This window comes from Mesocricetus auratus, unplaced genomic scaffold (assembly GCF_017639785.1).
Source record: "Mesocricetus auratus isolate SY011 unplaced genomic scaffold, BCM_Maur_2.0 Super-Scaffold_100022, whole genome shotgun sequence".
NCBI classification, from domain to species: Eukaryota; Metazoa; Chordata; class Mammalia; order Rodentia; family Cricetidae; genus Mesocricetus; species Mesocricetus auratus.
The window spans coordinates 3,018,678-3,034,306 of NW_024429203.1; the positions used below are offsets into that span (position 1 = coordinate 3,018,678).

Here is a 15,629-nt window from a genome sequence, read left to right on the forward strand (position 1 = left end):
ATCTTTCTTTTTGTAAGGGCAGATTAGCTGTGAAACCACGAGCAAGAGGTAGCTAAACCACTAGTGTCTGACACTTGTGTGGGATACTCTGAATAGCTGTCTGGCCCAACCATGGTCTACTGTAGACTGAACAATGTCACTGCAGACAGACCAGCTCTTCCCAAGCCTTCCCATTCCTACCCTTGAGCAGTTTCTCAGCCTCAGCCCGTTGGGCATTTCAGGCCTGATGATTGTTGGTTGTGAGGGTCATGATGCACACTGGGGGTGGTTAGCAGTGCCCTAGGCCTCTCTCCACCAGACACCAACAGCATCTTGCCTCCCCCAGGTGAGATCATCAAAACCCTCCCCAGGTGCTGCCTTATGTCCTGGAGTGAGGGTCCTAAATTTCCCAATCCCCGTAATCTCCGTAATCCCCACGAACTAAGAACTAGTTCTTTTGAGATAAACTTTTCAACAAAATGGAACAAAACCAAAATATTTTGTAGCATTTTTCTTTGGAAAGGGGAGATAATGCTGGAGATTGAGATGGAGTGTGCAAAGCAGTCGTGAAATGTCAACTGTTTTTATCGACCCTAACGGACTACCAGATGGGCCCCTGATTGACACAGAGGATCTCAGTAAGTTACTTGTCCTCTTCGGGACAATAATTCTCTTTGTATAAAATAAGCAGGGTGACTTGTACCTTGGACTTGATGGTGAAAACATGAGAACACATAATGAAGCTTAGCGGTGTGTGTGGGTGTGTCTAGTGTTGGGAGCTTCTGGGCTGCTGGTGCCCTCTACACTTCACAGGTAAAACCTTCCAGGTGAAATGTGCCTTTGACCAGACAGTCCCCCCATGCCTCCGAGAGATTGATTCTGGACTGTGATAACTTCCCCCTACTTGTTTTCTTTTGCTTTGTTTTCCTATCTCAAAGTATCACCTTCATGTCCAGTAGATTTCTACTCAAGACAATCTGACAAAGTCACTTATCCTTTTCCGTGGCCTTATTTTTTTCATTTCCCTCTGGTGTCAGCTAACAGCTTACCTTGGCATTAGAGGGCACAGAAAGCCATCATTGGTGTCAGTGCCTTCATGTAGGATGGTAATTAAGGAACTGGGATTTCCTTTTCTTCTTTTCTCTTTAAAGCCTGCCTGAACTGGGACTCCAAACCACCCAAGTTCAGAACCACAGAAGACTGTAAGAGAAACCCAGGGCTGCCAGTTTTGTGTCCAGTTTTAAGAGCTGTTAATAAGTGATTGCTTAGTGGCTCATATTTTTGTTAGACTATTTGAAAATGAGAACATTATTGAGTTGTTCAGTAAGTAAGTCAGTATGTTCACCATTTATATTTAACAACTATTTTGGAAGTATTTGAAATTTGCAGATTAAAGCAAATTATTCTGTGACCATCAAAACAGAAGCATTGCCGGGCGGTGGTGGCACACGCCTTTAATCCCAGCACTCGGGAGGCAGAGGCAGGCGGATCTCTGTGAGTTCGAGGCTGGGCTGGGGGCTGGACCGACAGCCTCCAAAACAATACAGAGAAACCCTGTCTCGTAAAAACCAAAAAAAAACCAAAAAAAAAAAAAAAAACAGAAGCATTGTTTTGGTGTGTGTACTCCGCCTGCCTCATTCATGTTCCCTTACTCCAAGATACGAATGTTTATGCAGTGTTATTAGTGTCTTTTGGTAAACAGTTTTTATTTAATCATAGAGACTACAAAAAACTTTAGTCACAGTACACAGAGTATCTTGGAACAAATTTGGGAATGGGAAGTCTTCAAAATCTTTGGTCCTAATTTTAAATCCTTCCAACTGCTAGGTAACTTTAAATTTCTCTGGGGTTAGAATTCAAGGGTACTCACTGAAAAGTGCACTTCATTGAGAAAGCGGTGTTTACAAAGCAGTAGTTTGTGTCATTGTGGTCACGAATGCAAGGGCAGACACATACTGAATCAGATGGTGTCTTCCTCTTCACCCCGTGCCTGTCCTTACTTCTATTAATTGAATGCAAGAAGACTCTGGTAATGCTAATTAGAAGATTGTTTTCCTTGCTTGGTTTTGGAGTTTTTTTAAAACACAACCTGAATTAAAATCAGGACTTCTTTTCTTTTAATTCTTTCTCTCTGTATTTATTTTCTGTATCCTGGATATGGATAAATAAATGTCTCTTCCAGAGAAGATGAGAAATTTAGGAGTGCTGTCTTGCATAGCAAAAGCATGGATGTAAGATCTACTAAATATGCCATTGCATTGTCTGCAAAGTATCTGCTGAGCTATGATTCAAAAGCGGGAGGAAGCCACCCCATCCAGCAAGTTCTCTTTTTAAAGGCGAACCCTGAGAAAGGCGCTAACTGGAAAGAGTGCAGTTTAGCCCTTTTTGATTATGGCTATGTGCTGGGTTTCCTGAATAGACCTCTTCTCAAAACCAAGTCCCATTGTTCATTCAGTGGGAACAGTGGCCTGGGCTGAGTCTGGTCCCCTGATGCAGCAGGTTGGCCAGTATGACTATGCGTAGCCATCAGGGCCTCCTGACTGAAAGCCCAGTATCTTTGGGAGAGAGGTTAGACTTTGTCCTTTGTCCTCCCCCAGGGCTTCTGGGGGACTCTTAAAAAGCTGTTTACACACAGGATTATCTTTCTGGAAAGTGCATGGGACACTGATGAATGCGTCACAGAAGTAATTAGCCTTAGGATTCTGAGTGTCAGCGGCAAGGGATCACGTATTTGCTAAGGTACCAGAACACTGTTGAGAATGAAATGAATTGGTTTATGTTTGTGTGGGGCAATTTTTGTCTTTTAGCACTGATTAGTTTTGGGAAACAAGATGGGGTAGATGGCAGTGCCTCTCTCCTGTCTGCCACAGGCAAGATGGTAAGTTTCTGGGAACCAAAGAGAAAGGACCCCGTGTCTTAGTTGGTGTTACTGTTTTTAGTAAGTGCTTACTGTAGGGATTCAGTGAGAAGGTTACCAGATTCATCCCTGAACATCCAGATCAGTCTCTCAACTCTCCCATAGCTAGCTGGTCGTTTCCACATCCAAATGTCTCTATCTGGAAGCCTAATGTGCATATCTGTGCAACAACTTAACGAAGTAGTTCTGAGGGTGTTAAAGGCCACAGCGACTCTATTTAGAGTTTAAAAGTACAATTTAATGTCTTTTAGCCAATGCTCTTAAAATGCCATTCCATAAATTAACATGCCATCTGCCAAGTAGTTGCCATTTATGGATCAATAAAAGTTCAAAGAGGTTAAGTGACTTGTCAAAGGAACACAGCAAGTAGCATAATCAGAAGAGGATTTGAGACTTTTAATTTCTAGGCTTTTCTCTAAAGCAATTAGCCGGTTCTGTTCCAAGATTAGCACAAGGCAGGTCAAACGGTGTCCACAGGTGTGCCTGGGAAAGGGACTGTTTTTGTCCCTGGAGAATTTTTTGACCTCTTTTCTGCCAATAGTACTTGTTATATTGAATCTCTGCATTTGGGTAAAGTGCATTTTTTTGCTCTTTATGAGGGAAGAAATGTACAATTTAGCCAAGGAAGGGTTGAATGGAACCTGCCTGTGAGGGTTGAATGGAACTTGCCTGTGAAGGTGATTTTCTGAATGTGAGAAAAGAATGAAGAAAAAAGGCCCCTGGAGCAAGGTCACTCTATTTTTGGCTCATTTGTCTATAACTGCTGAGAGATGGAGTCAGTGTGTAGGCTTAGACTTGTATTTGACGTCTTGGTTCAGTGTAAGAATTTGTGGGATTACTGACCTAGAAGAGAGTTTTTATTAGTAATCCTGTACCTACTTCTCCGTGAAAAGTGCTTCCTAGCTTTTGACTAAAACAAGGAGCAAGACGCTATAGGTTGCTGGTTGCCTGGACCACAGGTTACAGTCCGGTGTTAACAGAGGCTGAGTGCCTTACACTGGACTTGGTACAGGGTGTGAAGAGCCTTGGGCTGTCTGCCCTAGGGGAGTGCATGTGCATTTCTGCTCAGGTATATGGAAGAGTGATTCCTTGGAATAGGTGAGGCTGCCTCAGTTTCACGCCCAGAATGTGTTATGGCAGTTCTGGTAGCCTGAGTTCTGCCAGCATTTTAACTATAGGCAGCAGAGATGGGATTCTGTAAGCTGTGGCTGCCTCCTTATGTGGTGTCGGGTTTGATTGGCAGGCCGCTGACCTCGTCTTTAATTAAATTGCTTCCCAACTCAGTATCTTGAAAGATGGCTTTTGTGGAGTGTTGAACACTGCATTTTTCAGCTTGTTAGCAGCACTTGGAATAATGAAGTTTGGGGATCAGGAATACAATGCTAAGGTAGTCATTAAAAAGGCCTCACTGCTGATTGCTGAGGGGGAAGAGGAAGGGAAGCGAGAGGAAACACACAGCCAAGTTCTCTCCCTGGAGGTCCCTCTTCCCTTCTAACCTCCCCATGAGCAGCAAGGTCACAGCTTTGTTCTGTTTGTTTCCTCTATCCAGTTTTATTTAGTTCAGAATTAGGGAGATTTGTCTGAAAAACTAGTTTTCAGTGAGGGGTAGATAATTTAGGACCCTCACTCCAGGCATAAGGCAGCACCTGGGGAGGGTTTTGATGATCTCACCTGGGGGAGGGAAGATGCTGTTGGTGTCTGGTGAGAGAGGCCTAGGGCACTGCTAACCACCCCCAGTGAGCATCATGGCCCTCACAACCAACAGTCATCAGGTCCAAAATGCCCGGCGTGCTGAGCTGAGAAACTGCACTAGGAGAGGAATGAAGGCTTGGGAAGAGTGGCCTGTCTGCAGTTGACGATCGTTTGTGCAGGCAGATGTTTAGAATATCCCACACAAGTGCCAAATGCTTGTGGGTTTTCTGGGTTTGTTTTTCCAGGCTGCTCCTTGCACCGCTTACTCTGGCTTTAGGACCACTATTTCTCTACTGAGCTCCAGTGTCTTTTGTGGAAGAACAATGTTAGAAACCAAGCTGTGGGCACTGGCTTTTAAACCCTCAAATCTAAATGAACTTTGCTTATGAGGTCTAAATTATTTGGACTTTGACATGAGAATATTTTAAAATATGTTTTCCATGTTTAAGCTTATATGGGACTAGCATTGGCATTTAAAAAGACAGCCTTCCTAAATTAAATTGGTGACGAAGTACTTAATACATTATGTGTCCTCCTGACACGATGAATGTGTTGAGAGTATTGGTGCTTTGCGTCAACCTTGTTATTGAGCAGCTGATTTACTTAGTTTTATCACAGCCTCTTAAGCTATGTGTGGCTCGGTTCTCCTTGATCTACACAAAGATAATTTGTTCTGCAGTGTAGAACATCTGCAATGGTGACCCTTACTAGAATAGCTTGAGTTAAGTTTATTAGATGTTTTTTCATTAGCCAAGTTAAATCATAGCAGTTATGTTTCTTTTTTATTGAAAATAGATTCTTCTCTCACACAGTACATCCCAACTACAGTTTTCCCTTCCACCACTCCTCCTAGTTCCCCCCACTTACTGAAAGTTATGTTCTAAATTCTTCTGAGACCTAAGCTTCCAAGTCTTCATGATTTCTGGATTTATTTTTTAGTTTTGTCTATTAACTGATTCACTTAATTAAATATTATTGTTTATTCCCATGCTTGATGCATATAACCCATCAGGGTTTTCTTGTTATGTGACATCGTTATTTTTGTATAAAACATTTTTAGGAACAAATGAAAATAATTTTGTTTTTAAAATAAAATTCTTTTTCTTATTTCTTAAATATTCCTGTACTTAAATAACTCTTTAGGTTCATCTAGACACAAATTATATAAGTTTAACAGCACAAACCTTTAAGGTCTGTTTGAAAACACTTTGAAAACTTAAGAGTTCTCCAAGTCTGTGTTTCCCAAACACTGCTGCTGTCTGTTTTGACTAGAAAGCATTTGTAAAAAGAATTTATTGAGGTGTAACTCTCATTGCTAAATCACAAGCTCTTTAGCTCCCCTGTCCCCCCACCCTCTCTCTCAGAATCAGGCCTTACATGCCTGTTTGGCCAAAAGCTGACATGCCCCCACTGTGAAGGTTAGAGCACAGAACCCTGGGGAGAGATTGAAGGGAGCAAGCACTGTCCTTCCTCCTTGCACCTGCAGGACAAGTTTAAGGTTCTCTGTCCCTTCAGTCATGCTGTCTCTGGCATGATGTTCCATCTCCCCCAAGCGTTCAAAGCCTAATCATGCTGCCCCCTTTCCCTGTGTCTAGAAGCATTCTCTCCAGATAAATAGCCTTTTGAAGGGTAATTTGGTGTTAGCTGCTTTCCCCAAGCAACTCTGCATTTCTGTTATAACACACACACACACACACACACACACACACGCACACACACATACACACATGCACACACACACATATACACATGCACACACAACGCACACGCACACACACACGCACACACACATATACACATGCACACACAACACACACACGCGCGCGTGCACACACACACACACACACACACCAGTTAACCGTTTTGAGGTGAGGAACTTTAAGGCATTGAATGTCACAATGCTATGTTACCTTTGCCTAGTTCCACAGTGTTTCCTCTACCATGAAGAAAAACTCCTTACCCAATAAATACGCTCTCATTTTTTCTCTTCTCTGAGTCTATACAAACTCCTATCTATATTCTGTCCTTGTGGATTCATCCATCTATTATATTCCATAGAAATGATTCAAAATGTGTGGTTCTCGTGTCTGGCAGTTACCATAATGTGTTTCATCTTTGTAGCAGGAACCATTTACTTTTAAGGCTAACAAACTCCTATTTGTATGAATGTACCATATTTTATTATTTATTCACCAGTGATAGGGATTTGGTCTGTTTTTGCTTTATGGCACCTTTGACTAGTGCTGCTATTACCATGCGTGTTCGTGAATTTGAGTGCCCAGTTAGAGTTCTGCTGGGCAAGTGCCTTGCTCTGAGATGGTAGGGTCTTGAGATAGCTCTGTTTAACTTTCAGAGAACAGCCATGGTTTTTCCAGCAGTGGAATGATTTTCCAAAATTACTTCTAACTTGTGTCTGTTATCTAAATCAAAATACTCAATTTGAAAACATGCTTTCCTTGACGCTTTGATTTTCCTATTAAAAGTAGATTGTCTTTAGCACATCTACCACTATTTTCCAAAGTGACTGTAAAAATAAATAAATAAAATAGATGCAGCAAAAACAAAACTTTGCCTAATTTCTCTGTTCCTCTCATGAGAGCTGGCAAGAATCTCTGAGACAGATTCCAGGAGTCTGTGCTCTAGTCTTCTACTCTCAGACAATTAGCTTGCTGTCCCCTGAGCTTAGCAAAAGCCAATTGAAATGTCCAGGCCCCATATCTACTTTCTGTCTGACTTAATAAAAATATAGAAAAAACAAGCCAAAAACTATACCAAGTGCTCAATAGCCCTTTATGCAATTAAGCAGATAACAAATAGTTTATTATTAACATGAAGAGAAGAACTTGAAAGAAAAAGAACATGTGAATATGTACCCATAAAAAAGTTTCTTTTTCCCCTGCCATGTTGCTAGAGTGTTGAAGTCTGTCTCTAAGAGATGTTCATGTAACTTCATACAATATAACTTGTGAACTGTAAGATTCAGCAATGGTATTCAAATTGTGTGTTCTTATTTTTAGTAACTTCCAATCACTCAGTACTGTTTCCTAAGCACTATATGTTTACCGAATGACTGACTGAGCCTGGGGTACAAACGGAGAGGTTAGTTCTTCACCTATGAAGCTCATCAGCTCCCTTTTTTTATTTGGTGTCTTCGTGTTATTCAAACACAGAGGTGTGTAGTTTTTCCTGGAGTAGGTGTAATAAGGGAAAATGTGAAAGCCTTGAGTTGAACTAGATCATATAAACTATTTTATTAGGATGATACTTGGTCATGTGTTCACTTTTCCTATTGGGAAATGTCTCCACTGTAGTAGATATGTAAAGTATTCCTACTTTGGATCTCTTGCCACCATCGTGTGTCTCTTGTGTTTTACATCTCCTTAAAGACCAACCAGTGTTTCCTTGAAATTATGTCTTTGGTGAAGGAATTTTTTTCCACTTGAGAAACAATATACTGTCAGTGTGGCAGTAAAGTCAGTTAGCTCTTGTAAGGGATTGCACTTAACTGGAAACACCATGGACCAGCAGTCAAAATGGTTACAGCAGATGACTTTGGAAATTGCAGTAGCTCAGCTCCAAACTGCGGGAGCCAATATCACTGTGGCTCACATTGTCTCTGGCAGTAACAAAAGTGGTGGTGAGCTCTGCTTGCCTGTAAGTGGACTGTATTTAGGTATACACTTAAGGAAAACCATTTAAAGATTATTTGGCATAGGCTCTTCGGGATCTGTGCCACACAAAGAAGGATATTTACTCAGAAAAGTCAGAATGAGATTACCTATAAAGGCTGACAGGACGTGTCTTAATCTAGCTCTTCTGTTTGATGGCTTTGCTTATGTGGGTTTGGCCCGTGAAACACTTAGGAAGCCCAGGTTCCAAGTACATTTTTTTTAATGTTCTTTATTAGGCAATGTTTAATGAAAGTCTGAGTGAGGAGGTCAACTACAAAGTCATGTAAACATTTTAAGACTTGAGACTGTAGGAATAGGCCCGGATAAAATGGGTGTGGGCTGTGGTGGTGACAGACAGATCTGGAGAGCTGGTGGTGCATGAGGAGCTATGGAGCTGTAGTTGTCTTAGAGGACACCGTGTGCCCAGATTTTCCCTGTGTTTGATTGTTGCTGCCCATGAAATTGATGCTGTGCTGTTCGGGAAAATAGTAATCAATTAATTGACCAAACCAAACCAAACTAGTTCCTTGGCATATAGAGGAAAATGCAGACTTGCAAGTACTTGAGTTTTCCCTCCTTAACCAATTGTGCAGCAGCATCGTGTATTCATAAGGAAGCAGGAAAGGGAGCTGGTGTGTTGACTTCCGGACCTGGAAGTTCCTGTACCTTGCACTGTAGATCTAGTTTCAGTTGGGAGCCTTGTGAAAGCAAAGACAGTTGTGTTGTTTGGATCAGTGTGAGAAATGGGTTCCAACGAATTTCCATGTTACAACGATTCTTTCCAACTCTGAAAGTGCTGTGTTTCCAGACAGTGCACTTAAACAATATCTCTGTGAGCCATGATGTATTTTTATTTTTGTTTGAAATAAAATTAATCAAATTCCTCTACATTGGAACAGGCTTCAGCAAGTACAATGGCGCTATTGCAGCCAGATATAAACAAAGGTAAAAATCATGTTTTTCAAGTATTTTAGGCTTTTATAAGTTATTCTATTTGCTGAAGCAGAAGAGTATAATTTATGGTTGGCCCATGAAATATTATTCCAGTGTAAAGATGATAAATTAATTTATGTAACGATTATACTTAAAAATGTAAGTTTTGAGTCTGAAGAGGAGGGTGGGGGCAGAGGGCTTTCTTAACATGTGTGAAGCCCTGGGTCTCCCGTCCTATGTGAAGCTTCAGATTTCCTCTCATGAGTGGAAAAGTTCACATATCTGTAATGCAACTTTCTCTGAAGTTCTGTGAACCGATATTTATGTTGTATCTGATCTATGAAAAAATTTTAAACGATGCAGTATTTTCTACATTATTTATTGTTTGTTGTCCCGTGACATTGATGAATCTTACAGTATAATGTTGTTATGTATTACAGATGTGTTATGTTTAATATAGTTTATATTTTAAAGTTACAGTGCTTATTCTCTTTTGACATTTTTTATTGACACATTCTTATTCTTTTGTTCAAGCTTTATTGTATAGTATATCCAAATTTGCCTTTCAAGTTTTATTGTATAATATATCCAAATTTTCCTAAGGCTTCATAAACTTGTCTATCTCCTTTGGGTAGTAGGTGTATTATAAAGGCTAAGACATTTACGACAAGGACTTTAGCTTTGTTTAACTGGAGGTAGAGACTGTATTAGAAGGACTGTATCAAAAGAAAGTACAGCAGCTTCACAAGGATAGGGAGTTGATTACTAGAGACCTTAGGTGATGCAGCAATGTGAGTGGCGTGGGCCAGAAGTTTGAGGATGCAGCCCCTGCTTTCCCATCGGTTCCCTACTAGGTCTTCTCTTCGGTACAATGAGAATACTATCTGTTTTCTTCAGAACAGGTAGCATGAGAACAATTGTGAAGCATGCCGAGCTTAAAACCTTTGTATCCCATGTGAATTGTAATTTACATTAGAATTTCCTTGTAGGTGGCAAGGAGTAGCTTTCTTTGAGTCATAACTTTGCTCCAAAACTTTTAAAGGCCATTATTTAGATCAACCAATTGAAAATACCACACTGGTGTGATGACAATAAATATGGAGTGCTAATTAACTTCGTTCTTAGTGTTTACATCATGCATTTCAGTATTGTTTCACATTAGAAGACATCTCACTGCTTCTTGCTTGACTTTGTTAAATTCCCACAGTGCACCCATTTGTGTTATGTGCATTTCACAGAGTAGGAAACAGAGACTTAGAAACGTGCTCTTCTTGAGTAGGTAATAGGGATTGGTGCTAAAGGGGCTTGTGTTGCAAACCCGAGCAGTGTTGTCCTCTGACATGCACATTGTGGTATCTACATGCACATGATAACCCGTATGCACATTTTGACATCTGTGTGTTCACACTCAGACACACAATAAGCAAAAAGTACTTAAAAGGACAAAAAAAAAAGTCATTCTTGGACTGCAAGTGCCTCGATGGTATACACCAATTAACATGGCTTTAGAATGTGTTGCTATGTTCTTTCCCAGCTTTGTTAGCTTGTCTTTGAAAACCAGAGTTCCCAGGTGCCCCTGTCTGCTGTTTAGTGGCAACTCACCCCAGGTGGCATACATGGCTATTTCTGTGATTTTTGTTTCACAGTCAATACTCCTTTAAAAAAAAACTTTGTTTATTATGTATACATCTTCTGTCTGCATGCCAGCAGAGGGAATCATAGCTCATTCAAGGTGGTTGTGAGCCACCATGTGGTTGCTGGGATTTGAACCCAGGGCCTCTAGAAGAACAGTCAGTGCTCTTAACTGCTGAGCCGTCTCTCTAGCCCATTCACAGTCAGTACTCTTAATTCCAGAAAGCCCCAGTCTGATGGAAAACACAGTTTGATCATTTCATCAGGTTCATCCCATCTGTGTTTCCAGGAGACATGCTCATTCTCAGAATTCCTCGGTATGGTTCTTTTCCTGAATGGAGAGGGTATGTGCGAGGGGCATGAACCTCGTGTGTGAGGGAACAAGAGGAGACTGGGGTTATTCCTGTGTCAAAGTTCTTTGGTAAACATGGTGAAGGATTCTACCTTCTTTCCATGTTTGTTACACCAAAATGGTAAATTAACCCTTCATACATATGAGTCTAGGGTGCTGTTCTTCTAACTAGAAGCTGGTTTTGAACTTTCTGGACCTGGCTGGGTTTAAGTCCTACCTTCACAGCTTAGCTGTGTGTTCCTGGTTTCCTTACTGTCTATATTTCAGTTTTTTAATTTGTGGAATGGGCTAATAGGAACTTCATTGCTTTTGCTATTATAAAGATTGAGCTGGTTATGACAGTGCATGGCATACACTCAATTAGCTGTGCTTTCAAGACAGGGTTTCTCTGTGGCTTTAGAGGCTGTCCTGAAACTAGCTCTTGTATACCAGGCTGGTCTCGAACTCAGAGATCTGCCTGCCTCTGCCTCCCGAGTGCTGGGATTAAAGGCGTGCACCACCACTGCCTGGCCCTTCACAACTCTTTATAGCAATGAAAATAATGATTTCATTGAATTATAAAAATAAATTAATATAAATCAGAGAAATCACTTAATTCATGAGTGACCATGTTTTCCAGTTTTTGGGGTTTTTTTTTGAGATATATTTTCAAAAAGTTATACATATGGAAGGTTTCCTTACAATATTTTTAAGGATATATTGCCGGGGTCTGGCCTGTATCAGTCCTACACTTCAGGGGCCATCTATTCCGGACCAATTTCTTTGGTGTCTTTGGGGCTGTGTTCGGAACCAGCCGAACAGCCCTGAGTGGGGGAGTGTGGATAAGGGAAGTCCTAGCTACTCAGCTGCATTAAGAACAAGACAGAGACATCAGGTCATTTCAGGAGGGCTCTCAGTTAATACTGGAGACCACAGTTTATTCAAGCTTCCTGTTAAATAGCTTTCCAAAAATGGGGGAAATGGCAGAAGACATCTATTATCATATATAAAGGACTAAGTAGGAAACACTTTCTTTAATCCTAGAGATGGTCCTAGAATGCACATACACAAGCCCTCAGACATTCCATACCTCTCACCAGTCTTCAGATATGTCCCATTAGTCCCCAGGAATGTCTCACTAGTCCTCATGATGGGCATGGGGCCTAGGTCTTTTGTTACACAAGCTAGAAGCCATTCTCCACTGTGACCAGGACTCGGAGGTTACCAGCCAACATCTAAAAGATTTGAGCTCCTGGAATTGAGCTGAGGCCTAGATCAGAAATATCATATTTGGACCCCAACATAGATTTTATATTTCTCTTTCTCTCCTCTCTCCCCTCTCTGTGTGTGTGTGTGTGTGTGTGTGTAGGTTACATGCACAAGGCTGTGAGAGGCCTTGGAGGCCAGAAGAGATCCAGAGGCCAGTGTTCGATCCCATGGAGTTGTAAGTCAGTTGGCATGGGTGCTAGGAGCAGATCTCAGGTTCTGTTCAGGAACAGTAACTTTTGAGCCATCACTCTAGGCCCTCAACACCATCTTTGGATGAATGTTTACACTGTGATATGATTAACCAGTCAAGCTAATAAACGTATCCACCACCTCTCAGTTATAATTTTCCTGTGTTGAGATCATTTATCATCAACTTTCTTAACACATTTCAAGTATGTAATCCAACTTTCCACTGTCTGTTGGCTGTCTCTTTGCTCTTCAGAACTTAACTGTCCAATGTAACTGGACCTTTGTTTTTTTTTTAAGGCTTATTCCAGGAATTAGAGATGACATAATCCATTCCCAGCCTTTTGTCATCTAATTTGCATCATTATATCATTATTATATTCATAGGAATTTTTGAAAGCTGAGAATTTGGGATCTTTAATCTCTGTTGATAATAAGTAATATCTAGGATTCTGTCACAGTTCTACTGTATTTCTATCCCAATCTCTTGTCATGAGCCTTTAGAAACTTTAATCACAATAAAAATTACATCTTAGGTTAAACTCATAAAGTATAATCCCAATTGCTGGCCTTTCACCCAAACCTTCTTATTTCTTATAGATATTAACACATGCCCAACTGAGACACCTGTTTTGTTTTCTGGAATTGTAGCCATGATGGGCAGTTGGGACCATAACAAAAACCCAGAACATGCTGAATTTAATCTGTTTATCGTATGAACCTGAGCTCCAATTTTGGGCATTCCTATATATTCATACAAACAAGAAAGCAAACACACATCACCTGTAACATGTCATTGTTGAATGGTAGAGATGAAAACAGAATCAGAAAAAGCTTAAGTGAAAGGATAGTTCTTGTGCTGAAAGATAATGAGGTATATCTTTCAATGTGTAGAAACTCTAACACATTCGAAGTCTTGCAGATGCCCAGAAAGAGTTGTGAAAAGAAAGTGTGATAGCTCTTTTTAATGGGGAGGAAACAAGTGATAGAGAAATTAGATTAATCTTGGGGCTGAAGTGGACATACAGTCTGCTTAGCAATTCAGTCCAACCACTGGTTGAAAAATGCATGAAGAACTTTGCATATATGTGACAATTGTGTAGCGTGGTCCTCCTGTGGGACTCCTAAAAGTGGGAACAGTGACTGTCTCTCACTCTTTTGCTGGCATTTGGGACCCTGCTCCTCATACTGGGTCTCCTTGCCCAGCCTTAATACACGGGGACGTGCTCAGTATCATTGCAACCTGCCCTTTCCTGAATAGAAATGGAGGGGTAGTGGATTAGGTGATGGGAACAGAGGGGGTTTTGGGGGGAGGACTGGGTGGAGAGGAGGGAGGGAAAACTTTGAACGGGCTGCAAAATAAATAGATGATAGATTGATAAATTTATTTTTAAAAAAGAATGCATATTGAAAAGGATTTTGTCTATCATTTTACTGATAATTGATCAGATCCAAGGCAAGTGTTCCTTGATATGACATGGAATTCAGGGCAGCACAGAGGGATGGGGAACATGTCCTTTTGAAAATGACCTCAGTGTAGAAGAAACGAGGAGCACATCCGTACAAGACCTTCGCTGAGGATGCTGTAGCTGTGCTTGGTGATTTCTTTTTCTCCCTTAGCGTGGAAGAGAGGAATTTTAGTGCGGATCCTCTGATTAGCATATATAGAAGTCCCTGAGTGTTTTTAGACACCATCTGAGCTTTCCTCTACAGCTACTATTCCAGACATTGTCCCTTTTTATTTAGTTAAGTATGTTTCACTTGTGCTTTATCACAAAGCTCTATTTACAGATAAAAGGACAACATTATCATCTAAATGGGAAATACTAGCAATATTGATCAAGGAAGGGAAAATTTTTTAAACAAGTATAAAATTAAATGATTGACCAACTGGGAAAATATCTGGAGGGTTAAAATGTGAAAGTCTGTTTGAAATCTTTTTTATTTTTGCAAAGATAAGCAAAGCCAAAAAGAGTAACAGTTTTGGACCAGGCTTCTCGCCCCACAACTTTCCCAGCTGTTCTAAAAGAGAAGCGACGAGAAGCTGCTTGGCTCTTGTGCTTGCCGAAAGCCTATAACCCAGGTTTGAAACTCAGACCTGCAGGCTATGTTGTCTTGATTTTCTTACAATAATATCATCTCTCTCCAGAGGATACACTTGTGAGTGTTCTTACGGCCCCTTCGTTTTAATTACCATAACTAGCAGACATTAGCGTGTTGGATTGGATTTGTTCTGAGAAAGCTTTTGTTGAGCTTGGAACCGTAATGTAAACTCGAAGACTGATGAAGCCATGTCTGTTCATCTTTGGACCGGAGGACCTAGCCCAATGCCTGGGTCCACAGCAGGCCCTTGTGGAATCCTTGTTTTGTGCTAAACCATGTTGTAGTAATTAGAACTACATGAGTATTTCCCCCAGAATGTCACATTTATTAGTATTCTTGTTTTTGTTTTTGTTTTTTCGAGGCAGGGTTTCTTTGTATCGTTTTGGAGGCTGTCCTGGAACTCACTCTGTAGACTAGGCTGGCCTCGAATTCATAGAGATCCACCTGCCTCTGCCTCCTGAGTACTGGGATTAAAGGCCTGCGCCACCAATGCCCAGCCTAGTATTTTTATTTGCTTCCTCGATGTTTTATAAACAATAAATAGTAGCATTCTCTTTCTTTTTTTCTAAATAAATGACTTGGTGCCCTTCGCTGACCTTGTCTCTTCTGTGGCGAAGTGGAACTTAGGTTTTCAAAATCACTTTCAGATTTTATAAGATTTTACTGTTCACCACCATATAAACAAGCTGAAAAACAAAAATCACATGATCATCTCACTAGATGCTGAAAAAGCCTTTGACAAAATCCAACACCCCTTCATGATAAAGGTCTTGGAGAGATCTGGGATAACAGGGACATACTTAAACATAATAAAAGCCATATACAGTAAACCAACAGCCAACATCAAACTAAATGGACAGAAACTCAATGCAATTCCTCTAAAATCAGGAACAAAACAAGGCTGTCCACTCTCTCC

The 15,629-nt window shown here is 40.8% G+C and overlaps 1 protein-coding gene across 6 annotated transcripts in view; it reads left to right on the forward strand.

The window, feature by feature from the left end:
* The window catches only part of Bbs9 (Bardet-Biedl syndrome 9), a 384,009-nt gene that overhangs the window by 264,029 nt on the left and 104,351 nt on the right, over positions 1-15,629 (forward strand). The window contains exon 20 of one of the 6 annotated variants that reach the window (XM_040729936.1): positions 12,525-12,767. The exons of the other annotated variants lie outside the window; for them this stretch is intronic. Coding sequence (XP_040585870.1) covers positions 12,525-12,545 — 21 coding nt within the window. The 3' untranslated portion in view covers positions 12,546-12,767. Of the gene's footprint in view, positions 1-12,524; positions 12,768-15,629 lie in introns of those variants that run through there. 6 annotated transcript variants of the gene reach the window in all.